This window comes from Molothrus ater, chromosome 5, assembly GCF_012460135.2.
Source record: "Molothrus ater isolate BHLD 08-10-18 breed brown headed cowbird chromosome 5, BPBGC_Mater_1.1, whole genome shotgun sequence".
Taxonomy (NCBI): Eukaryota; Metazoa; Chordata; class Aves; order Passeriformes; family Icteridae; genus Molothrus; species Molothrus ater.
In genome coordinates this window covers 44,284,779-44,310,883 of record NC_050482.2, presented here as the reverse complement: position 1 = coordinate 44,310,883, position 26,105 = coordinate 44,284,779, and the positions used below count along the sequence as shown (strand labels likewise).

Genomic DNA, 26,105 nt, shown 5'->3' with positions numbered 1-26,105 from the left:
TACACTGCAATATTCATGTTCCTGCTCCTGCTTCATTTTCCACTTCTTTCAGACCATCAAGAGGAACTGTCTATGTCTCTTCCTCCTTTCCTTTTCAGCATATACTCTCACACAGGCTGCACAGGAATGTGCAGCCTCTTCAGTCATTAGCACATGAGAGCCCTCCCATTCCTGCTCCACTCGCTGTAGGATGACAGGACTGTGAAAAGAGAGAAGTCATCCTTCATGTAGGTGGAATACAAGTCATGTGTGGACTCCTCAAGTGAAAGTATCCACAGTGTGAGGATAATAGGAATGCTTTATAACTCAAAGAAGTGGTCAGATGGGAAAGAATATTTAAACATGTAAAAGTCTCTAAGCCATGAGAGCCAGATGGTTTTGCTGATATGATTTCCTGCAGAAGTTAATCTCAAGTGATAAAGCAATTGATGGGGAGCTAGGAAAGCCAATTATTATTAAGCTGTCCCTCTGCAGCTGAAGTTTTCATAAATCAGATTCCACCTGTCTGACAGCACAGTCCCTGGCTTTAGGAACCATTAATCAGAAGCTGACAGTCACAATCACTATACTTAGACACACAGTGTAGAACTAGAAAAAGAAACAGAAGTTATTGTAAAATTATGAAAGCCCTTTTATGATCAGCTCTGGAGGTCAGAAAGTATATGAGAAATCAGAGAAGAACATGTGAAAGTCAAAAAAATATCATCAAGCCTTTTTCTAAGCTCTCTCACTTTGTGGAGGAAACAAAAATACTATTAACTTAGCAAAAGGTTCAGGAGAAAATTATAGAAACTGGTTCAGGCTAATAATATCTAGAGATGAGACTTCACACACTAGAAATCATGACAGTAAGACAAAGTCACAGTACTCTTCAGAAAAGCTTTAACATGGGTTGCAAGAATTGTTAAAGGCTACTTAAGGAGAAGGTGGCACCTGCAACTACTTGTATAGAACTAGCTTGGAACCTAGCTACAAGACAGGAACAAACCTAAAAAAATGTATTTTCACCCATGCAGTCACAGAAATAATGACATTTGATGACAGTGTTTGCAGATGGCTTTTCAGATTTGTAGTTTCCTTGAAAATTAATTTCACACAATGAATTATTTAGCAGAGCTATAAATAACCATAGCAGATAATAAATGAGATGTGGTTTAATAAAGCAATGTGATAGTATCATATTTTCTTAGAAATAAAGAACAATAATCTGGGCTATTCAAGGACTCTTATTCATTACCCTATGCAACAGCTATGCATCTGAACAAATCATATTTCCATTTATCAGATAGATGGAAAAAAACCCAAAAAATCCTCTTTTGATTGGTGAAAGTTAGGCAATTTATGTAAAGAGTCAGTACCAGGATGTACCACATAACAAAACTGCCTTAAAACTACTCCCATTTCCCAGGCTATGAAATACAATCCACAGGAAAAATCAGATTGATTGTATGATCCTTCTGCAGCCAGAACAGTCACCTGTGAAGAAGTTATAGAACAGCTGTAGGAGAGTTAGCCAACTGGCACAGAAAATGGTGCAGGAGTTAAATTTAGACTTGATGAGCACTGCACAAAGGAAGGGTTGTGCTGTTGATGCTGCTGTATCTGACACTCCATCTGTCTCTAATCCAGAGGACTCTCCTGTAGCCAACATCTGCACTGCTCACTTTGTAGTGAGGGTTGCTGTGTTCTTTTCTGCTGACAAAAATCCCCTTATGTCACCTACTTTTAATAGCTTCCTTATCTCTCACAAAGTGTGACTAATAATACCACAACCATGATGTCTTATTAGGAAATTGGTTTCCTTGTCTCTGCTTTACTCCCTTACAGCCCACCCACCTTTTTTAACACCCCTCTTTTAACTCATAAAGCAGTTAAGCACTTTAAACAACCTTCCACTACATGGCTTTGCTTCACTTTTGATAAAAGGCAGTTGTCTGAACATGTGAATTAGATAATTTCTTCCCATCTAAAAATGCAAACAGATTTCAGCAAAGCATTCAACAGCCCAAATGCCTCTTTAAAAAGAAACAGTGACTAGTCAAAGGAATGCTGGCACACCTAGTCCAGTGTAAGAAGTCTCCCCTGGTTTCCCACAGGAGATCCACCACTGAGAACGTCTCCCATTCCAGGCTGGCATTTTCTATTCAAAATGAATCTCTTCAGTGAAAGGCTAGCACTCAGCTGTGGAGCACACTCCTTCATCAGTCATTGAGCAAATTATCTGCAGAGGGGTGCAGCTGCTTTTCTGCCTGTGAGAGAGCAGCCTTGCTTCCTCAGCCTGAGAAAAGGATCCATGACACATCCAAGTCTCTTTCAAGGCAGCTTTATTTCTCAGTACTCAAATATAAGCACAGCATGAAAAAGCACAGCTTCTCAGCCCATACTTGACCAGTGCTTTTAGAAGCATTTTTCCTTCAATTCCTCCACTTGAGTATGTTCTTCAGCAGCCTATCTCTGTTCAGGGCCTCACCCTTTCTAGCAGAGAGGGTTAACAGAAGGGTGTTGGGTGATCCAAGGTCTGTGGCCTTTTTAAAAAAGGCATGGGGCCCTGCCAGGGAACAGCTCTAATGCAATTCAAACACTACATGTTTCTAGGTTCTCTTTTTTTTTTCTGGTTACAAATGGCCTGAATGTTAAAAATCTCCTGATCTGTGGAGCTCGCCCTGATTTTTAGGAGCCTGTCTGTATCCTGCTTTTACTGGTTTGGAACTGAACTCCCAGTCCTGAAAGGAGAGATTCTCATGCAGAGCATCTACACCCTTGTTTGTACCCTGTTACTGATTTGAGAATTGAACTCTCTACCAGATATATCCCTTATCTTCAAGTGCCTACACAGCTTAAAAAAATCTGGACACCAAATGGCCACAGATTTGCTTCACCATCTCTATATAACCCTCTTTTTGGCTGTATTTTTTTATGCTTTGCTCTGGAGAGGTAGATTTAAATGTACTGCTATTGTAGGGCTGGGCAAAGAGGAAAACCAAAATACCAACAAAATACTGCAAGACTCAGAATGTAAATAAATGAGCAACTGTAAAAGTGCACTTGAAAATTCAGATCAGAATTTATTCCATTTAGAAAACAAAACCTGCACTCCTTTAGGCAGAAATGTTCTTCCACAGTAAGGAGAAAACACGTGGTTCCCAGTCTGTAAGCTTACAGGTCCTGCACATCAATGTAGTGCATCTGAAGTGGTGTTAGTGAGGGAAGACTGCCTACTTTCTCTTTAGCCTCCTGTTAAATGCTGTTTTTGAAGGGAAAATGTGCATGGCTGGCTTGCTTTCCCAGCCCAGAAAGCCTCACCACTCCACCTAAGTCACTTCACAGCACAGTTTCAGCTTCCAGCATAAATCTCAGATAAACCACCTAACAAAACCATTTCCCAATCCAGCCAGAACTACAGTCCTTGAACTTCATCTCTGCAATTTTATTGCAGGAGTCCTCTCTCCTTTTGTGATGGCTTTAAAGGGAACATTCAGCACTTCTCAGCTAAGCCCGAGGAATGCTACACCTAAACGGGAAAGCTGATCTATATTAATCTATAATTAACCTATATTAATCTATATTACCCTATAGCTACATCATTTTCTCCTATTCAAAAGCAGGAATACAAAGTACAAAGGCAGGAAACAAAGTTCAAGAAGAGCTGTAGGCTCTCACTTCCTCATCCCTCTACAGAGTGTTCCCCAGTGATAGCAAGTCCTTCAGACCGCTTACCTTTTCTCCTCATCACTGCAGTCTGAGCACAAGATCTTATCAGTGACTGCATGCATAGAAGTACCTCTAGAAAAAGTATTTAAAAGTATTTAAGGCTCTTCAGCAGTTTCAGAGTCAGCTATCCCCCCAAGGGGCTCTCAATTTGAATGTGTGCTATAAATAAGAAAATGTTTCTGTGCAGTCTGCCAGTAACAGGCATATTGAGCTTGCTTGAAAATTTCTGCTCTGCATCACCACTGCGTTTTGCATCCTATGGATACATACAACAACATCTTTAAATTTACCCTGGATCTCAAATACATGCCAGCATGCAGCACACAAACAAGGAAACCAAAGACCTTGGATTATGTATTTGATTTTTAGTCACCAACTTCCTTTCCAAATGCACACTTGGTAACTTAGCCTGAAGTACTGTCAAATGCAGCCTCTAACAACAGCTTTGTAAGAAGAAGATTTGACTATTGCTTTATCAGTCAAATCAGTTTGAAGCTTTCATTAGAGAATGACAAGTCAGAAATTACCCACAGAAATGTTGCCACTTCAGTGGGTTTCCTATGTGGCCCAGTGAGAGAAGTCCAATGGACTGCTGACCACCCAAATTTTCCAGGGTCATGTAGTCTACTCCAGTATTATATCTTAGCACCTCCAAGTTCTTGCTTCAAAACTGGACACAGGCAGACCTGGAAACTTCAGCCCTACCAGAGACTTAGCCCATGGGCTCAGAAAAGGACTGAAAGGACAGCACTTGAACTGTCCTTGCTGCCTGCCAATTTCTGCTCCCAAGGTGTGAAGCCCACTGTTCAGCAGCACTTCTCATACTCCTCATTATGTCACATAACTCTGACTGGAAGCCAGGAGTTAAGAAGAAAGGAAGCTACAAAAATAACTGGAAATACACATTTTAAAGTTCTCAGACCTAAAATCACTTGGAAACTCTGGAGCAGAAGAGTGCTCTGCTTATTCTGAAAACCCTTTTCAGACCTCCTCCTCTAAAAGCCACAATTTTTACATGCTCCAAAGTGCAATAATCCTGCTATCCCTTCTCATCTCAGTGTCACAATGACAATCAGTAAGGGAACTCCAGCTTTTAAAGATGTTTGGGTGCAACTGGAAAACAGGAAGTACTTCTTAGGTGCTTTGAGAAAGGCAAAAAAAAAGTAAAGTTCAGAAGCTTAGCTAGACTTCCCAGATATCTTGTTTTTAACCAAGCATCTAATGAAAATCCACAATGCTGTAACCATGCTAATTTGAAGATGATTTGGTGCTAATAATATGGAAACACACAGCAAATCATTGCCTGAAGATTAGTCACAAGTAAACACAATAGAAAAAAACCCCTCTGCATTCCATTCTTTCATTCATTCGTAAAGTGTAGTTTAGTTTAAATTCTAAGCATGTTTATATTTTTGTAGTATACTTTAAAATAAGAATGATTTTTTAATATCCTGAGACTTCATTACATCTGCTCTTTGGTGATTAATGCATGCTGTGAAGTGAGGAGCAAGTGCTATTTGTGAAATGTATATCAGACAAACAGTTAAACTCTTACCATGTTTAGAAACTTTGTCAGCAATTACAATTTTACTATCTGGGCACTTAACCACTACCTTAGTGTCTTAAGAGCCTTATTTTAGCTTCTTAGAAACAGAGAAAACATTAAAGCTGTCCATGCCTGGAGAAAACACAAGCTGGCAAACATACCACTGTTTTGAATTCAGACACTTGCCACAGCAGCCAGTCTTCGTTAAGAGTGTACAGGGCTTTGCAAGTTATTGCATCAACAGGTCCTTTGTTTATCCTCTGATTGAGGGTTGTCACCAGCAAATAGAAAGGTTCACCAATTGTCTCCTAGGTCAGGCAAAAAATACAAGAAACATTTATTTTTGTAATCATTGAATGAGCATGAATAACTGGAAAAAAAAAATCAAGTGTAACAAATGGTGTTATTTCCTTTTAAGTAACTCATTATCTTGCAATTAAAAAAGAAAATCCCTCCAAGCAGATTTATCTAGTTATTGTTTAACCTCCATCTTTTGCTTTTCAGTGCAAAAGTCTCATGCAAATAGCAAGAGACATCTGGAGTGAGTGGCAAGATAGCTCACAGCCCCTTGCTGTGCACAAGCACACTACAGACAAGCTGCTCCTACTCCACCTGGCAGACACTTCCTAGTTCCACCAAAGAGTGGGTGGGGGGTGAGACATGCACATGTTCACGTGCATACTTCAGCTACTTCTTCCATTTTCAGTCTTCTGAGAAAACAAGCTGACAACTAGCTTCCTTTTGAATTGGTGTCTCCCCTTTTTGTCTCTGAAAAATGTCTTGGGAACGAGCTGGTGGGACTTACCCTGCTGTATCAGCAAAAAAGGAAATGAAACTGGGGATTTCCTCTCCTGCCTTACCCCAGGGCTCAGGAAAGCACCTGAGAAAGGAAGGATGTGCCCCTATTTCCACGTGACACCATTCCTGCAGCCCGGCTAAGGCGTCTCACTAGCACAGCTCTGTAAAATGTCTGGTGTATTGAGAACATATCTCTGACAGCTCCTTGGCACTCTCCTCAGTTCCAGGAAACCACTGTGAACTGCTGAGCCTCAAACAATTCTGGTGCTGTATTAATGTAAGCACTGATGAGAGTGATACCAACAGTGTGATAGCATCACGTTGATAAGAGAGACAGGAAGAGTAACCAAGCACTGAAATCAACAACAAAGTGCTATCAAGTTACTAAAAGAAGGAAATATTAAAATGAAATGAAATGCTTATTTTGTTTTCATTTGAAGTAATTTAGATCTTGAAATCTGCAATACTGCTTGGAGGTTGAAAAGTTTGGAAAGAAGTTTCGTTTTCCAAAGGATGGTATTCCTTAAATCTCCATTTCTTGGTAGCTTTCCAACCCCTTGCATAGATGGGTACCACTGCATTTTATCAAGTGTATCAGTCTTTTAATATGATCACAATAGATCTCACTGGGCTGAAATGTCTGGTATGAGCAAAGGATATGCTGGAATTACAAAATTACCCAAATCTTGCCAAATACATGACATGATCATTGCTTGGAGATGGGCTCTTTTCCTGCATTCCACTGATGACTGCCAGCTAAGCCACCTAAACTAGAAGAGTGCTCACTCATAATGTTAAATGCTAGACTGAATGCTTTAACTGACCCTTCTGACAGCTCCTATGGAAAAAATCAATTCAAGAAATTCTCTGCATATCTCATGTAGTGAAAGGTGTACACATACCCGGAGAAACCCAGAAAGGCAGACAGACATCCAGTTTGTCAGCAACTTTTCTACCACAGATTCAGTTCGTCTGAGCAGGAGCTTAGGCTGCACATTGCTTGATTGCTCCATCAAGTCTCTTGTCAATACTTCCAAAATATGGGTCAGATAAACTAGCTTAGTTTGCAATGCAATAGTCAAGAAGGATGCAAACAAGCACCTGTGGGGGCAAAAAAAGAATGCTCTAATTCTGGAATTTCTCTTCCCAGTCATCTTTAATAAATGAAACACATTTTAGTGCAGTTCATATCCTAAGTTCTTCCTCCTTAGGCACATAAACTGTCCACTGTTCTCTGCAAAAATATAAAAAATGCAAGTCCATCTGCTCTTGTGATTATTTTTTAAACACAGAATGTGTGTCTCTAAATTTAATTTTGCAGAACAACACCTGCTTCAGTGACAGAACATTTCTAAACTGTAGAACTGTTGATCTAACTGCAGGAAGTGTTTACAGTTTTGAACTGAGCTTTCCTGCTCCTTTGCCTCTTTGTTTATATGTACAAACATTCCAATTTCTCTTTAATTGCTTGTTTTAATGGCAATGTTTTTTCTTCCTCAGTGAGTACAGATGGAGAAGGAAAAATGCTCCAGAGTACTGCAAATTTGTTTTGCAAAAACTACCAAATACATTTGTGTGCCACAACCCATGTTGTTTCTTCCTGCTAATTCTTTTTCTTGAAGATGATAAACATAATCATACTATACCTGTCTTTCACAGAGAAATTTTTCTGCTTTTCAAGGGTGTGAATGAGAGTAACAAGAAAGTTCTTGTTACAAATTAAAGCATGCAACATGTTGAAGCTTTCATCCTTGCTCGTTTGGTCTCTGCTCTGGAATAGTTAAACAAAAATAAGCAAACTGTAGTTTGGCTATGATGGATTCTTAATGCTCATAAAAAATTGAAAGAAACATATGGGATAAGATCCTGGCCTCATTCAAATCAGTGGGAAATTTTTACATTTATTTAAGGTGTCTCAGGATTTTATCAAAAATGCATTTATGTTTGTGTACAACACAGAATATACACGTGCAGAGCATACATTTTCTACCCTATACACAAAGCACTGCCAATAGTTAAGTTTGCCCATCATTTCCCATGATGAGATTCTGTTTTATCTAAGTAAGTCAAATACACATTGGATAAGAGCACCTTACACTTCAAACTCCTTTTACATAAAAACCCATGTAACCCCCCTCATGGAGGAAAGGGAACATGCTGAAAATCCAAGCTGATGTGTTCTAGGACAACACTGAGAGAAGGGATACAAATCACTCTTGAAAAAAAAAATTAAATAAGGCATATCACACTACATCAGCTTACCTGGGGCATTTCTTCACTGAAGATGGATGCAAAGCCTCCTGACTAAAATACAGAAGGATATTTATCATTCACAAGTACACCAGAAGTTTCTAACACATGTATGTTTAACACACCAAGCATGTTTCTGATACTACTCAAAACAAAACAATGGAAATGTCGACTTCTAGCAGATACAATATAAAAACTCTGCACAGGAACTTCTGTAAAGGTGCTGCCAAAGCTCACTGGAAAGTGAACTCTCAAAAATGACCTGGAATCATCTTCAATGTGCTGTGTGTGTTACTCATGCTGCTGAGCTGCACTAGCACAGCAGTGAGCCAAGACTCCCCAGGAAGAGCTGTGTGTCACTGTCATCTGCAAATGTGCTGGTGTGCAAGGGGTGCTGCAGGCTGCGTCCTTCCTGGCTGGCAGTGACAGCCTTGAGTATCCGTGGCTGCTGCTAACCAAGTGACACTTGAGCTCATCTGCTTCCATTCATGGCAAGGCACTCCATGAATAGTCACTAATGAACTCGCCAGGATGTCCATGCTGGCAGTCTCCACTGAGGCACAGGTGCCACCACACATCCAGTCCTAGCAAAAGCTCTCACACAAAAGGAAGCCCCCAGTTCTCAAACACCTTGTCAATGCCTCTTGAGCAACAGATCGACAGCATTTACTGTCATCTGCTTTATCTGTCATGCTGGCAGCCCCTGGTTTCCTTACAGAACCACAGAATGGTTTGGGTCATAAGGGACCTTCATGATCATCTAGTTCCAACCCCACTGCCATGGGTAGGGTTATCTTCTGCTGGACCAGGCTACATAAATCCAATCTAGCATTGAACATTTCCAGGGATGGGGCACCTACAACTGCTCTGGACAACTTGTTTCATCATCATAAGAAATTTCTTCCTTATGTTCTATTTAAGTTTATCATCTTTCAGTTTAAAACCACGAGCCCTTGTCCTATCGCTAGAGACCCTAGTAAAAAGTCTGTCTCCATCTTTCTTATAAGCCCCATTTTAACTGAAAGGCTGCCTTCCTTTCTGAAGGCTGAACAAGCACAGCTGGCTCAGACATTCTTCATAGAAAAGGTGTCCCAACCTTCTGAGCATTTTCATCCCCCTCCTCTGGACCTGCTCTAACAAGTCCATGTCCTTCTTGTGCTGGGGAGCCTCAGAGCTGGATGCAGTGCTCCAGGTGGGGTCTCACAGAGCAAAGAGGGAGAATCACCTCCCTCAGCCTGCTGGCCATGCTTTTTTGATGCAGCCCTGGCTATGACTGACTTTGGGCTGTGAGCACACACTGGCATCCCACATCTTTCGTCTACATACCTGATTGTTCATCCCTCCTTTTCCTCATTCCTCCTGCTCTATTCTACCCTACCAAACTGTTCTCCCTCTTCCTCCATTGGCTATTCCCTTCTCCAGAACTTCTTTAGCAACTCCAACATCAACTACCAACAAATGACACACACGCACACATGTAGAGTGAAAGAACCAGAGCTGTGTTAAAGGTTAAAAATGCCTGTGAACAGAGAACAAGGATTGGAGCATTAAACCAAACAATGTGTGAAATTGAGGGAAAACAGAAATAAAAAGACAAATTTAACAAGCAAAGCAAAAATCAGGCTTAGCAAGCACCAGGAACATTTTAAGAGTAGATATAATCCATTTAAGACCTATAAGCATTAAAAGCTATTAAGCCAGATCAAATATAGAAAACTGAAGCAGTGGGAAGCAAGACTCAGAACAAAGGTGGGGTGGATCACTCTTCATTTTAGGTGTGGGAGTCCCTCTTTAAGCAACTTGTCCCATCCTAAGGGAGATGCCTCAGACAAATGGGATGAATTGCTTTCCTGAGCTGCCCATCTCTGCACTGACTACAGAAGATGCTCAGTCAACAGCTTCAATTTCCATGCTTAAACAGCTTAGATTAGATGAGATAAAGCCCATCAATCACACTGGAGAGCACAAAGAGTGCAATATGGACATCATTCAAACACATGTGGTTAGTGAAGGAAGTGGTGGTTTGTCACTTTGACCCCCCTGTCAACTCTTCTGACACTCAGCTGCAATATATACCCCACTGGCTTTTCTGTTCTTCTATAATATTTGTTCAGTGGAGCACTGCTTTTCTGCCACATTCTTACAGCACAAGGCATGTTTGGACACTACTGCAATGTAAACAGTAAGTACTTAGCAGAAGAAATTGGTATACAACAGTTTAAGTAAGCTGCCTGACACTGTATGTTTGTAGAGAGCTAACAGTAGCAAGTGTACCTTTGTGGGATAAGTATTTCAAACTGAGACAAAATCCAACTGAAGTAATTTCCAGGATGTGCAGTAGCATGAGACTCACCAAGGCAAAACAGGAGCCCTTTCCATTTTTACTTTACAGACTGCAGCAGAGTAGGAAATTTTATACCTTTTTTCTTAACTTTTTATTTGCATAGAGCACAGCATTTCCACTGAGTCAGCTTCTACAGACTATTACTGTTTTGACAAGGCAAAGTATAGGAAAAGGTATATTCTTAAGAATAAAATGCCATTTTAATGCTGATATACCTGGCAACAAAACAAACAGAAAGGAAAGAGATGCAGGAAGTAAAGTTTCTTTTCCACTTTCTTCAAACCACCTGGTGACCCTCTAAAAATTAGGCTGGGGGCATAACAGTAGTACCAGCAGAGATATTCCCTTTGGTGTGAGAACTGGACTCAAATGATACAGGGATTTTGCATATGTAATTGCTAAATATTATTCTGCTTTGGTGTCTGGTATTTGGTTTCAAACAAAAACCAAAGGTCCTGATTCTGCACTACCACATGTATTTAACTTTATCACAATGAGCCTTTGCTAGGATCACAAACAGCAATGAAGTGAAGAAGTGTGCCAGAGTGCAAGACCTGGCTGCAGCAGTGATGAGTAATACACGAAGCCCGGTAGATAATTCACATCCATACCAGTTATGCCCTAAACTAACCAAGCTTCTACTTACTGGTGCCAGTCATACAGGAAAATATCACCAGTTGAGATCACAGCTTCTGCCAATTGGATAAATGCTCGTAAGTACTGGTTACCATCACGGTGTAATATTGAAAGCTGTTGCAAAGACACCTACCAGCCTCATAATGTGCCTCACAGGCAAAAAAAAATTAGTAAGAGAAGTAAAACATTCAAGAGAACACCTCTTTGGTCATCTGATGCAGTGGCCAAACTGCTTCAACAAACGCTGAAAATATCTGCCTCTAAACTGGAAAGCAGTTAACTACTCATGTCATTTCTAAGTATTTGAGCTGAACCCCTTTGAATCAACATCTTACCATTTCTGTCACCACCTTGGTGTAGAAAGTCAGCACCATCTTAGAGCCATCTCTTCATCCCACAAGTCTAATTAGGAAGTGTCATGATGTTAGCTAGCATGTTAGCTAGCCTGACTGTTACTTTAATTAGCTATAGCATTGGAAGTGAAAGCATGGGTACAAAAGAAAGCAATGGATAAATTATAGCTTAGTTAAGATAGCCTGAAAGGCAAGCAGCTCAGTGAGGCTGAACAAAAATAAATGGACACACACAACCCTTGAAAATTCAAGAATGATGCTTTATCTACAGCACAAAGGCTTGGCTAAATACAGAGATATATTTAAGTGTTCTTTGGTAATTCTTGCTTTAAGAAAAGTTTCTTGTGAGAACAAAGTGCAATTACTGTGTAGTATCTTTAGTTATTTGATCCTGACCTTCCTCAATTTTTTACTATTAGTCAGGGCTGACAACTGAAAGACTTGTAAATATTTACCTCTGGAAAGAAAGTTCTAAGAGCAAAGTGTTTGTAGTCAAGGAAGGGAACCGTTCCAAAACTGTCCACCACATCTAATTCATCCATCTGCAGTTCAGCAAATCCTGAAAAAGCAACCCCCACATCCCCACCCAGAGAGTTAGTTTAGTTGACACAAAATCACAATTATAACTTGGCCTCAGTAGATATTCCTTCAAAAACAGTTTTCAGGGAAAAGGGGCTGTTTTTACAGCTGAAGCTCTTAGGAGCTGGAAAGTAGCAATCTACTTTTTTGTTGAAGGAAATACTACATGCAATCCTATTAGCTCAGTGCTATCTACTACTGCAGTGCTTACAATATTAAACAGCAACTCTGATACAACACAAAAATATTCTAACAGCTACAAAAGGAAAATGTTTATACAATGTGAGCTTCTTGACAGTTTCAGTTCAGAAAATATGCTGCAGACCTACCCTCACGTATTTCCTTACGGATCTCATACTCCAGCAGCTCAAGTTGCTGACTCTGTTTACGAGTTAACTCTTTGGATTTGTATCTGGTAACTATGAATGCCGCTAAAAGGAAGAAAAAAAGACTCTGAGTACAGAAATCACAGAACAGAAAACTCCTATACAAGACATAATTTATTATCAAGAAACACAAAGATTAATGTACATTTGCACAATTAGTGTTTTGTTGTTGTCCCTGTACTAGTACCCATGAGCCCTAGTTATCTGGATCTATATATACCCCAATCTTTAGAAAAATCATTCCATTTAACAAGGTCTTGAACTGTCAACCTAACTTTATTTGAAAGTGCAGCATATCCTGTTATATACAGCCTGCACAGTGAGACACAGACTCTGACAACCACTTCTACTAATAGCAACCTACTTAAGGTAGCACTGATTAAAAAAAAAATCAGTTTTGTTTAATCAACTGATTAAACAAAAAAATCAGTTGAACAGAAAATCCACTTACAAATTGTTAACTTTTCTAAAGCTTATTTAGAGAGAATAAAGGTGTGACATATGGCTCCTTTTTAAATGAACTATAAAAAAAGCAATCAACCAAATGAACAAACCCCTATACTAACTGAAATAAATACAGGTTTATCAAATATATAACCAGGTAAAAAGACTCATTAAAAAAAGGGAGCACCAGGAAGAGAAGGGGATAACTATTTACCTCCCTCAGTTTAGTAATGACTCACAAATTCATGAATCATCCAAATGAGACTGGGCAGAAACACCACAAACACTGACTGAGGATAAGCAGTTTGTTAGGGTACATCTGCCCCAGGGACAGGAGGGTAGCTGAGCTCTGACAGCTGGAAGGGACCAAGTTGTGACTCCAGGATGTCAGTTCTGTGGCTTGCTTCATGAAGTGAAAGTGAGTAATCCCAGCAGAACAGACAGAAATGTTACTGTCTTGTAACATGCTCGTGATGTGCTGCAGTCTGACAATTCAGACTTCACCACCAGAACAGAGTTAACTTTGTCCACTCTAATTGGGAACAGGGCAAAACATCAGACTGTTTGTGACAGTTCCAGACATGTGAGTATGTGCAGTGTCTATGTCCTGATCATACCCTTCAGCAAATCAAAAGCTGATAATACATTATTGTACTTACCTATAATGACACCCACCACAATAGGCAGCAAAATAAGAACATATAAATATATGTGTGATGATGTTGGTTTGACTTCATGCTCAAAATTTCCTAGTTTGACCTAAAGAAAAGCAATGGCTGTGTTAATAGAGGACAGGCATTATATCAGTGCTTAAAATGACATTTAATGTACCTAAAAAAAGTATTTAAGGCACATAAGGACAATGGTAGATTACTGGGAATAATAGTAGAGGTTCAGCAAAACGCATATGAACCAACATTAACTTAACTTCTACTGTACTTGATGTTTAAGCAGGGTAACAGAGCAATAATGAAAAAATTTAGAAGTCCTTATGTACCACCAAATTTTGTCATGCTCTTGCTGCAAAGTAGAGCCCTCAAATGAAAGGCAAGATCTGGCCTTCAGCTGGGCCATGTGGCTAAACATTTTGGCATTTTGAAACAAGGAAGTCATGTGTTTGCACTCACAGTGTTACTCTGCTGAGCAGAAAAGATAAGACTCATAGTAAGAATGAGGGAAGTAGAATTTTTCAGACACCTGGCCTACAGCCCTCTTCCCTGTTTCTCTGAGGAAGTTTCAACCCCTTTATGTAGGACGTTGATCCTGAGGGTTGTTAAGAAAAAATGCAACGCACGATACAGGTACAACATGTACATGAACATGTTACATACATGTACAACATCCCCCAGCCATGGGCTTGCAAAGGCAGGACAGGCATTAATTCTTAGGGATACATGAAAGTGCTGAAGTCTGCCAAATGCCAGACTGAGGCATTTACCACTGATAATTATGGCAGAAGAAAATTCACAAAGGAGGATCTGAAAGAGGACTGCAGAAGCACATAAATAAAGGGTAGCAAAAGCTATAAACAGGCTAGACACAAAAATATGTTTTGGCACATAAAAAGAATACCACCAAGTGCCAGGGATAGAAATGAGCTTGAGATAATTGAAAAGGAGGGTTGAGTTGAAATTATTTTGGGTTACAGCAGGGAAGGCAGAGATCTGGTGATTGCAATCAGTGGCTTGTCACAGGAGGTGAGCAGCCAGGGCAGCTGCAGACTGCCAAATGGAGACTCACATCACAGCTATACAGACACAAGCAAGCAAAAAATCCTACAGGGCTGGAGGGACACAGCCTTTATATTTCTGGGGCTGCAAGGAACAGAAGACAAAGCAGAGCTATTTCCTTCATCAAATGTTACTTTTTCCTCTGATGTTTCTATGTTTTCACAGTTCCTATGCAAAGTCCTTCTGGTCTGTGCCTTCCTAGGACCTCATTAGCCTTTTCCAAGGCTCAAATGCATTAGTGGCTAAATACATTAACCATCCTGTGCTAATACATCTACTGTTCTAGACTTCTCATAGCCAACTGAAGACTTCCTAAAGCAGAAATTTCTTTTACTCATCCTTGTTTATTGAAAAGTGAGACAAAGCATTCACTTAATTATATGCTTATATTTCAATTATCTTTATTCTTCACCATAACCTTCCTATCTAGTGGTCTCATTTCTTTCCTCATCTTTTTTTCTTGCTTATGAATCACAGACTATGTAAGGTACACCTGAATTAATCCAATTCCTATTCCTAAATTAATTTCATTTTTCCGCATGACATTATAAAACCTTCTCTGGCCTGGTAATGCCTCTGAGCTTTATGTCATCAGCAAGTGTTACCAGTGCATGCCTGATTTTTGTGTTCAAGTCAGTGGTGATATTAAAGAATATCTGTATGAATATCAGCATTGCCCAGAGCCAGCTCCCCACACACAGCGTGTGATTTTTCTAACCCCTGGCAGCCTCATAATCACCATGTTAAATAGTTTACTGAATGACTTCCAGGTACATGGGATCTATAGCTTTTTTGTTGTTGAGGAAATCACTCATCTTAGAAAATAAGGATATCTAGCATGATCTGCTTTCATTAAAAGGATTTTGACAATTATCCCATTTTCCACTTACCTCCAGGTCTTTCATGAGTAATTCAGAATACATTCTCAAGTGTTACATAGAGCTAGGATTAAATCAGCAAGCCTCCATTTGCCTAGGGTTTGGGGGTTTTTCCAATTTAAAATACTGAGTTTTTATTTGCTGCTCTCCAGTCATACGTCTCCTGACCTCTGCTTTATTTAAAATCTTTCCTACTAAGCTTACATTGTCATGTGTCAGTTTTCCCTCAGTGCTATGATGGGAATGATCCTGCTCCTGCTGTCTTGAGCCCTTTGATCTGTCTGAACCTTCCTTCTGCCACAAGAATGGCATTTTCTTCTCTGCCACCTTCATGCAGACTGGTCATTCTGTCTTTGAACCCACACTCAATATCTTATTTCTTCTGGAAAACTAAGGCCAGAGATACATTTATTCTTGAGTCAAACTTATATTTTATACCCATCTTATCCTTTTTTTCAGTGGCCCTACTTCTTCTATGACGATCTACTCATAAGGTTTTAAAAAATGTGAGGATTTGCTACTTCTATATTTTTCTTATGTTGGAAAAAAATTATAAAGGTACTAGAAGTGCAATGTTACATGGTAACTATTGCATTTGATTTGCTTTAGTAAAGTGGTGGCCTTTCTATGACAGTCACTTCTATGAAGTCTGCAGAATGAGCATGTGATAGAGCAGGGCAACACTGATTTTTAAATGCAACACCAAACTCAGAAAGGTTTTTCCATGCCATAACTGGCTCAGATGGCAGGATCCACAGATGGGGGATCAGTTAAAAGTGATAAAAAATCAAGAATAGCTTGGTTAATCTTTACTATGAGCCATATGCCTTGAAGTCAATAGAGTTATTTCAGTTTTATACCACCATACACTGCAATAAGAGTCTGGCATAATTTTTCTCCTTCATAAATGGTAATCATAGCATTTAAAAAATTTGTATCTTCATCTTATTCATGGAGCAAATATCTTAAGCTGCAATTCAGCTTTGACATCCATGCTAATGTCCTTATATTTGGGCCTGGCTTTGTGCCACATTCTCAAAGCATTTTAGCTTTCCCAGTGCACGTTGAATTCCACCCCATTTTCATCTAGAAATGCCTTCTGTCTCACTGGTGATCCCTGAGACAGATCCTTACCTACTTTAGTAGGAAAAAGCGACTGGGAGAACACAATTCTTTTCCTCATGGCCAATGGAAAATTAGATTGCTTACAGATGTAAGATGAGGGGCTCTCCTGGAGACAGTGATGCTGTTCCAATGATGTCTGCTCTGCAGATAAAAGGTGTGACTGCTACTGCTCTCCTGGAGCTCAGCAGCTGGGAGTTCAGCTCTGCCTGCAAAGCTTACCTCTGACACCACCCCCGTGACCAGACAGAAAATGAACTCAGTTCTGTTAGTGCACCTAAGCTAGGCAGGCATGCTTAGGTATGAGGAAGAAAACTGTACTACCAAAACTGTACTACATTTCACCACTCTTGTATAAACATTCAAACACTGCTGAATTGCAACAAAAGGGATTTCTACTTACAAAAACTTTCACAGTGGAAAAGTCAATCTTGTCGGTTCCTTCCCTTTTGAATTTGCACAGTATGGTGCTGCGGTCTGGCTTTTTGGTAATATTTTGGACACTGAACCATATCTTTTTGGTCTGTGCACCAGTCATATATAATAGATAAACCTCTACCTCCGTTTTAGAAATATTCAAGTTATCATTTTCTTTCTAGAGGGAAAAAATTGAAGGCAATGATCAGTCACTAAATATAGTAAGAAAAAAAATTATTTCCAAGCACTATTTTAAATTAGGTACTGTAGTTCATTATTTCAAAACTTACATATATTTTTAATTCCAGATCAGGATCCAGTTCAGTATGCAGTTGGTAGTTAATGAACACTGGGTCTGGGTGATAGTGTAATTTGACACATGGTATAAAGGTAGTATCCACTTTTAACATCATATCAACAACTTTACCCTCTGTTGCATGGCTCAGGCTTGGAGTTAAATAATGATATTCAGATGCATTTCCAGGACACCTAGAGACCTAGAAATGCAATAGCAAAGCTCTCACAGTCATTAAATACTCAACAGTGGGTACAATCACAAACAGAGGCACTCAAATTTATTTTAGTGTCTTCCTGGCTTCACACAGCTACCTGCTAAACATCTTCTCTGAGATCAGGGCTGCATGCAGAGCACCTGGAAAAATTTCTGTGTTGAGCTCATGTCTACCTTTAACTGCATTTGTCACACACTCTGCACACTGCTTTAAGGCTGATTGCTCACTGCTAGGGTAACTACTTCCTGCAATGAGACAGGAATTGTGACAATGAATTTTCTTCTTTCCCCTCAATGCAGGTGACAAGAGAAGAGTAAGACAAGCTCTCCAGCACTCCTAGGAATTTGCTCTTTCTAAATTAATTCCTGAGAGAAGGGGTTGCTCCAGTCATTGTAGCATTGGATCATTGTTTACTCCACTGGGTGATTCTGCTGTGTTCTGGTCTCTGTGCTGCAAGGGTCAACAAAGTGCTCACCTCCTCACAACCTTGGAGAAAGGGTTTCATCCCAACATCAGCTCCAGCCTGCTGCCACTCACTGAGGCAGTGGTACCCTGTGGGCTTTCAGCACAGACCCAGAGGGAAGCATAGCAGGCCTTCCCCCAACACACCCATATGTGGAGACTGGGGAGACTCAAAAAGGACAGATTTGTCCCTAGACCATAAAAAAATCTCAGGGAATTATGCAGGAGAGCAGCTTATGTGTATTTGTGATTCTGTACTAAGAATGTGTATAACTGTAATCCTGTAAGTGGTCATATTTATTTCAGCAGGGTGACTGACATGTCCGTGAAAGTGTTCGGAAATTATTGAGGTCTCTTCTCCTCAAACCTTAGGAAAACAACCTCATGCATCAAGAGACCTCTATCTGGTACTATAAAGGAGGTTCAGACTTACTGTGAGGTTTGATCTCTGGTCATCTGAAATAATCACACTGTCCACCACATTAAAATTTCTACCAGTTGTGGTAATTTTGCGGCCACCACTGCAAAAACCAAAGCAAAACAAAACACAAACAAACGTGGTGAGAAAGGGAGGTTAATATTATCTCTCTTCACACAGACACATCCTGCATTAAGGGTTCAGCTGTGAATAAACTACTCAAGTGCATTTTGCCTTGGTAGCAGACAACATAATAAAGTCAAACTGCAGAACAAGATAATTTGAGCTATACAGTGTACTTCCACTCTTTCCTCATAATGTCATGGTAAATACTTTTGCTACCCCAAAACCACAGGACTTGATTGCATACACATGCATACTCCTTTTCAGGGACTCTTCACCTTTCTTTTTATTTATGCAGCCAAGGAACTCAACCATGATTTAATATTCTGTCTCAAAGAAAGAGCATTGTGGTGTTTCACTGCCCCAGTACAGCCCTGCCTGTGCTTAATTCTTGCCTTCTTCAGGACAAACTCATTGTCCCAGGCTCCTCACAGGAAACATTCTCGGCGGTGTTCAGACCATCTGTCTCAGCACACAATGCTGCTTGTGTCTGAGGGCTGTGGCTCACAGGCTCTGCTCCACAGAGTTGGAGTGGCTGAAGGTATTATGAATATCCAGCTGCCTGAGCTGCCTCTCACCTGGAGATGAGGGCATGCGTCCTGGCTGCTTAGCTGCTGCAGCTGCCAGCCCAACCCATTCCCTCAAATCCTCACTTGACAAGATATCAGGTTCAGAACATGAGAACAGGTAAAAACTGTGAAAGCAGAGGGACAGGTGGAAAGCTGTGCCAGAGAATATCTTTAAAACCACTCTAAGTCTTTTACCAGGTCTGTGAGTTTTCTGCAGAACACAGCAAAGGCTTGAAAAGAGCTCTTTTGGCTTTAGGGAATCATATTGTAAAGCAAGTCTGTGTACATCAGTGTAATGATGATTATTTTCATTTCACTTCCACTCCACTGATACTTTATACCATTTCACAGATGAAGGCTATACTAGCATCAAGAAATCAAATTAATTGGAGTTAGAATTTACGCTATCCATATTTTGGGTTTAGGTTTAGTAGGAACAGACTACTTTTGACTTCTGTAAAGGAGACCTGAGGTAGGCAGAAGTCTACAGAATCCATCTTGCAGCTACTATGACCCTATCTATTAAATCACTTCACAGGCTTAAATTTATCCAATACAAAGCTTACAGCAGTCTTCCAAACTTGCTTCAGCTGCAGTCTGGCCAAGGAAGAAGGCTCATATTGGCTCAGTGCAATTACATTTGAATAAATACATAAAAAGTACAGAAAGACAAACTTACCTGATCCAGGAGGTATTTGGTGTAATTCTAGAACATGATGGCAGAGAAACATAATGCAGGGTCATTGGTGGTGAACATTTTTTTCCATTAGCCTGGATGCATATACTTTTGGCCTCTTTACGTGTTGGTGGGAGAGCAAATGTCATTTGTGTATCATTTAGCACATTTCTGACTTTAATGCTGGAGAAGAAAGAAAACAAACACTGAAACACAAGATGCCACTTATTGGTGTTACTACATGAAGCCTATAGCCTACAGCAGGAGACAAGGAGAAAAGAGAACTGAATCTCTGTCTGAGCTGCCAGATGGAGGTGGAAAGAGAGAGCAGGGAGTTGAAGAGACAAAGTAGGGCATCTTTTGAATGAAGTTGCTATGTGACAATAATCACACAAAACAGTATAGATAATCAACCCTGGGATGAGGCTATGTAATGTGTGATTTTGCTGTTTACTGTGTACTTCTCTGTGCTAACAGCATGCTCCATGAGCTAGTCAAGAATGACAATCTTCATTTTCCTTTTCTTTCTTCTTTTTTTCTCCCTTTTCTCCCATTTTTTCACTCCTTCCTCTTTCTCTCTACTTCCTGTCTAACCCTCCTTCTCTCCTTTTTTCTCAGTGGTTCCCTGAAAATTCATGGTTGAAGCAAAAATTGAACACTACTTTTTCAAGTGCTAGCTATGTAAAATGGGCTTCCTAATCACAGGCAACCATTGCAGCTGCACCTGAAAATAACTGATTCAGAATAAGACTGCCTAATTATCTAAGGGCTTACACAGTGTGATCATCAACAGAGAAAAATAGGAGCTGTTGTACAAGAGATTTCATTCCCTGGCATGGTGTCTGTGCTTTACAAGCAGAATCCTAGAATATATGAGGAATATTTTGAGGCAGAGGAGATTCAAACAAAAACTGAGGCTTTCCTGTGATCCAGCTTCTTGGTGATTGCTAGAAGGCATAGAGAGCCACAGATATGAAACTGTCCTACTGCCACTGAGAGAACTGACAACCCGCCCATCCTTTGTGTTGTACTCAAACCCAAATTCATTTTCATCCCTTGGTAATTTAAAGTGAAAGTTTGACTAAAGGAGTGCAGAGCATCCTCTGCTCTCCTGAGGAGAGTTATATGACAACTGTTCACACAACCATATTGCTAGAGCAAAATGGATATAATTTTCACCATGCAAAGTAAATAGTGTTATTTTTCAATTTAACTCACACGTCTGGTTTACAGCCAGTGATTCCAGTCAGTATCAGTTTTATGCCTGATGCATGGGTAAAGTTTTCTCCTTTGACTGTTATTTCACTTTTGCCTAATGTAGAAATCCACAAAGGTTCAATGGATTGAATGCTGATATGCTATTAGGAAAGAAAGCAAAACAAGATCTGGTTATGAAAAGGCTGGGCAGATAAGCAACAGCTGTAAAAACAACCAGCACTCAGGAACGCAGATTTTATGGCACTGGGATACATTTTTATTAATAATTTTAAATCCTGTTTAACTTAATCCTGGGAAGTACTGTCAATCACAACTTCATTACAAAGCAACTACTTTCACCTACATATTTTATATTTCAATTTATCTCATAAGAAAGTTGCCTAAAGGAATCATAGTCTGACATGCTGGAAGGTAGGTAGCATAAAAACCCAGCTTGAAATGATACATTTCACGTGACCCCTGAAGAACTAAAGAAAAAGGCAAGACAAAACCCATGGTGCTGTCACTATGAGAGATCAGATGAACAAATGAAGGCATCTTTTGTGACCTGAAAAGGGGAAGCAGGGTGAAATCCTTGAATGAAAATTTGAGAAAGCACCCCAGAATTAGCTTTACTAGAAAGTCTTTTCAAAGTCATACATAGAATTAAAGGTATAAAACAACTGCAGGGGAGTCTTTTGGTATCGTATTTTTACACTAAGAAGTTCTCCAGCATTTAGAAACAACTCTAGTTTGCTGTGATGTTGTCACAGTCTTGCAGAAAACTGTGCTCTTCTTTGTCTATGTTTATTTATTCTAACTTACTAACACTACTGAGCAAGAAGAGATTTTTTTTCCCCTACTGTATTCTCTTGATACTTTTGACAGCATCTCATGTTTAATCAGTTTTGCTGCTTCCCCAGTTTTACAATCACACAGACAGCTTCCTCTCTATCTTTCAGACAACAAACTGAAACATTCAAAAAACAGGAGAATACGCATGTGAAACCACAAACTGTTTGGGACCTGCTCTGGCAGACCATTTTTAGCTTAACTTTAGACTGCCTAAACTAGTACTACTAGTTTAATTTGAGTTTTTAGAGCATTGTGATTATCCTGATTTCTGCCGTGTACCCCTGGACACATTCACTGGGAAGTTCAGTCTTCCTGATCCTGTTAAGGGTGCTGGTGCACAGCCTCTAGGAAAGTCCATCCTACAGATTTTTCTCACCATTAATAATTTTATGTACCCAAAGCAGTGCTAAGACTTTGGGCTGGTAGCCTGAGGGACCATTGGGGTCACAACACTTTGACCATTTCAAAAGGGTCCCTGCACATTGTCCCCACATGCTGCCACGGTTCACTGAATGCCAGAGCACTCCAGAGCAAATGAGGCATCTGTCACCACTGACTGAAAGCTGCAGCTTGAGCCTTAGGAAAAGGCCAGAGAGTGCAAAGGCTGGGGCCAGAGGTCCTGTAAAAGGGCCTCCAAGATGACCTCTTGTGTGGATAATAGAGGAAGGCAAAGGAAATCCCTCACAAACAGCCTGAGGGGGAAAATTCACTCCCATGATGATCTGGAAATCAGTTTAATCCTTGGGACAGGACAAGTGAAGCAGAAATCTAAGAGATTAAAGCCAGCAAACCACTATTTCTTCACCTCCATCTTTCTGCTTGCATCCAACCTCCAGTGCACCAAGGACAGTCAATATCCTCACAGAAATTCAGAAGCCAAATACCACAGAAAGAAGGAAAACACTGCTTTGGGTTCTCACTGGTAACCACCAGGGATCCCTGAAGCACCAGCATACCACAGCATGCACATAACACAAACACATGGAGATCCCTGGACTGCATCAGGGCTGTGAACCCTGAGGCTGTGAGGGAAATGCCAGGCACCCATTGCCCAGGGGTGCAGCGTTTCACTGTGGTGCCTCAGGGCTCCCACTGCTCTCTTTGCTGGGCACCACACACCACAGAGTGCTTCAGATGGCCTGCCTTGCTTCTTTTCTTACACACAAAGAAATCACAGGAAGTATTGTTCACGGAAAGTTTCAGTCCCCTCTGCAATCACACCTTCCCTGAGGCTGCACAGCACAGAGTCCCTCACAGCATCCTGCCTTGGCCTCCTGGAGTCACTGCAGCCACAGCACTGAGGCAAGATGACCTCAGCAACTCAAGAGTCCAACTCCCACCCAGCCTGACTGCCATAAAATGCAATACTTGCCTCAGCAGCAAAAGAACCCAATGATTTCCTCACTGAAAACAGGAAGGACCCAATGCCCTCACTGGGCTCTGCAGTGCTCATTTCCCCAGTGCCAGACAGTCCCTGACCTTCCAGTTGCTACATGGCAGGGGGAGCAATGCCCAGGGGCAAGAGGGGCCACCGCAGAGAGGCAGAAGGATATTTATAAAAATCACTAGTTGTGAGGCATGTGATTTGTAAACATGCAAAGAGACATACAGAAAGCATGCACCAGGTCCTCAGGTAATGTAAATCAGCACAGCCCTGTCAGCTTCAATAGAGTTCCATATTTCTGAGCTGCAGCCTCCTCCCTGGACAGCCTAACACTTCCCTGGGGCTGTGTGAACCGTGGCAGCCACATCCTCAGAGGTGTGCTAAGCATGGCTGCAGGTCTCACAGAGGTACCTGGCAGCAGCCCAGGTTAGGCAGTGTCTGTGCCCTCTCTGGGACAGCCCCTCCTGCATTGCTGACACAGGGCTCCGAAGAGCTGGATGGGGGAACTGGCCCAGACAAACAATAAGCTGCTGAAAGATAACACTTATTTCCAGCCAAAGCAGTTCCCTAGCCAAGGGTACTCAATCCAACCACTCCAGCTGCTGCTCTGGCAGGGGAGGGGGAAGGTGCATGCATAGCAACCAGCAGCTGGAGTCAGGAGGAGGGCTGGGGCTGGCACTGAAAAAAAGTATATTAATCTAAATGCTCAGCTGGGGTTGTGGGAAAACACAAATCTTCTTTCTCCACTCTCCAGTATGTTCTCCTTAAAGCACAAGCAGTCAAAGGAGAGCAGGATTTCAAATGCAATTTCAAGCTCTCTGAATGGATCAATCACTTCTAAATAAACATCTGCCTTTGCACTGCCTCTGGTGCTTTCACTGCCTTGTCCATCACTGTCTTTCCAAGATAAGACATGTGGAAGAAAGCCATCTCCCAGGCAATTCCAACTATTTACCAATGTCAAATTAATGCACTTGGAAGGAAAGCAAAGAAGAATTTCCTCTGTTTCACCAGCCATAATGCTTTAAATGCAGATCAAATCCAGAATATTAATGCTCAGAAGCACAAGTATTACAATCCCACGCGTCTCTGTGAAAAACAAGATGTATTTTGTGATTTTGTTTAAGAAACATCAGCTGAGCAGCTGAATTTAAGAGGTAATCCCTGTCTTAGAGGTAAAAGTTTGGGTAGTTCTAATGAAACACTTAGAGATAAGTCACTATTTAAAACAACTGTGCATCACTCACAGAAAAGGAGAAACCAGAACGTGTAGGCAGCAAATCTCTACGTACTTACTCATCAGTCAGTTTTCTCTCCACTACTCATTTTTTTCCTAACACCTGTCATAAGCAACCACTAATAAAAAGATCACTCAGTTTTGTGAGAAAATAAAAACATAAAGAATGAAGGGATAACCTTGTGGTTAAAGTGCTAGCCTATGAGACAAATCATTTGGACTGTATGCAGACATACAATCTATATGAATTCTGTAGAGAACTTAGTAACCAGATTCAGCAGGTACTTTGGCAGCACTAGTGACACTTCTTCCTTCCCAGTGATCCAGCTTGTGTGGATCCATCTCCAGTTTTGTCTACAGCCTGGAAACAACCAAAAATTTTCTGAAAGTGTGAACTAGAGATTTACTAACACCCATGGATTTCAGTTCCTGGACTCATCCTCTAGCCACTTCTCTGTTATGCAGAAACTGGGTGGCACATCCTCCCCTTCCTTCTGCTCCCCTGGCAGCTATGTTTCAGGGGAAGCTGTGATCTGGCTGCATAAAATGAGGTTTGAGACTCTGAGGCCTAGTTTCCCAGAGTTGTCTGTGATAGCAGAACTCAAACATGCTTTTAAGTCTAGGTAAGATATTAAGCCTGAAATGTTCTGGTTTTTTTTTGTTGTTGGTCAGCTCACGTGTTCCAGCCCTCAGCATGCTGGCTCCTGTGGAGTGACTAAATACAGCATACAGGGACTTTGGCATGTAAAGCAATGTTGTAAACACTGCATCTAGAGGTAGGCACATGACAATTACAATGTTCACTGTCTCAATTCCTGCATCTGAAACACAAGTTTTTGCTGGTACCTTTAAACACCAACAGAGCACTAAGAAGAAATAGTATCAATCCAAATTCTGCATTAGCTTCCTTTGTAAATGACTGCCTCCACATCCATTTCTCTATTTTTTCTGCAAAGTCCTCTGATTTTAAATAAATTTCTCTCCCAACCCAGAGAGCCTTAATAATGCTGATCTTAAAATGCTAACTAACCTCTGTTTTCTGCACAGCAGTGATCCCCTTGGAAGCAGCTGCACTGCAATCATCCTGGAAAAAAATAAGCATTTCACCATGTCAGGATAAAGAAGAGACAGATTGCTGCTCAGATGAAAAAAATACAAGGAAAAGGCATCACAGGGGATTCCAGTTTTCCCCAACAAACTTCACCTGGCAGGTGGTGACAGGAGAGACACGTATCCATTCACAGCTGGCACACTCACCCTTGCGTATACACCGTGAACAGCTGGTAACACAGAAACAGAGTTTTTGTAAGACACAGGAACTCAATCTAGATTCACTCATGGATGTCAAATTTCAAGTGACAGAAAAGAGCATAAACCCATGGGGAAAACCAAGCAAACATGTAATGAGATGGGTAAAAGTCCGTTTACCCTCCAAGCCCATTGTTCTGCTGTACTTATTCTAAGAAGAAATTTAGTAT

General features: G+C 40.8%; 1 protein-coding gene across 1 annotated transcript in view; it reads right to left on the bottom strand.

Moving 5' to 3' along the window:
• PLXNC1 (plexin C1) overlaps positions 1-26,105 on the bottom strand; it is a 71,201-nt gene that overhangs the window by 18,666 nt on the left and 26,430 nt on the right. The window contains exons 8-21 of the mRNA XM_036400922.2: positions 25,832-25,907; positions 25,658-25,711; positions 21,173-21,312; positions 19,958-20,137; positions 18,602-18,689; positions 17,485-17,691; positions 17,181-17,372; positions 13,707-13,806; positions 12,547-12,648; positions 12,094-12,197; positions 8,318-8,359; positions 7,702-7,826; positions 6,958-7,156; positions 5,419-5,565 (exon numbers count right to left, since the gene is read on the bottom strand). Coding sequence (XP_036256815.2) covers positions 5,419-5,565; positions 6,958-7,156; positions 7,702-7,826; positions 8,318-8,359; positions 12,094-12,197; positions 12,547-12,648; positions 13,707-13,806; positions 17,181-17,372; positions 17,485-17,691; positions 18,602-18,689; positions 19,958-20,137; positions 21,173-21,312; positions 25,658-25,711; positions 25,832-25,907 — 1,756 coding nt within the window. The remainder of the gene's footprint in view (positions 1-5,418; positions 5,566-6,957; positions 7,157-7,701; positions 7,827-8,317; positions 8,360-12,093; positions 12,198-12,546; positions 12,649-13,706; positions 13,807-17,180; positions 17,373-17,484; positions 17,692-18,601; positions 18,690-19,957; positions 20,138-21,172; positions 21,313-25,657; positions 25,712-25,831; positions 25,908-26,105) is intronic.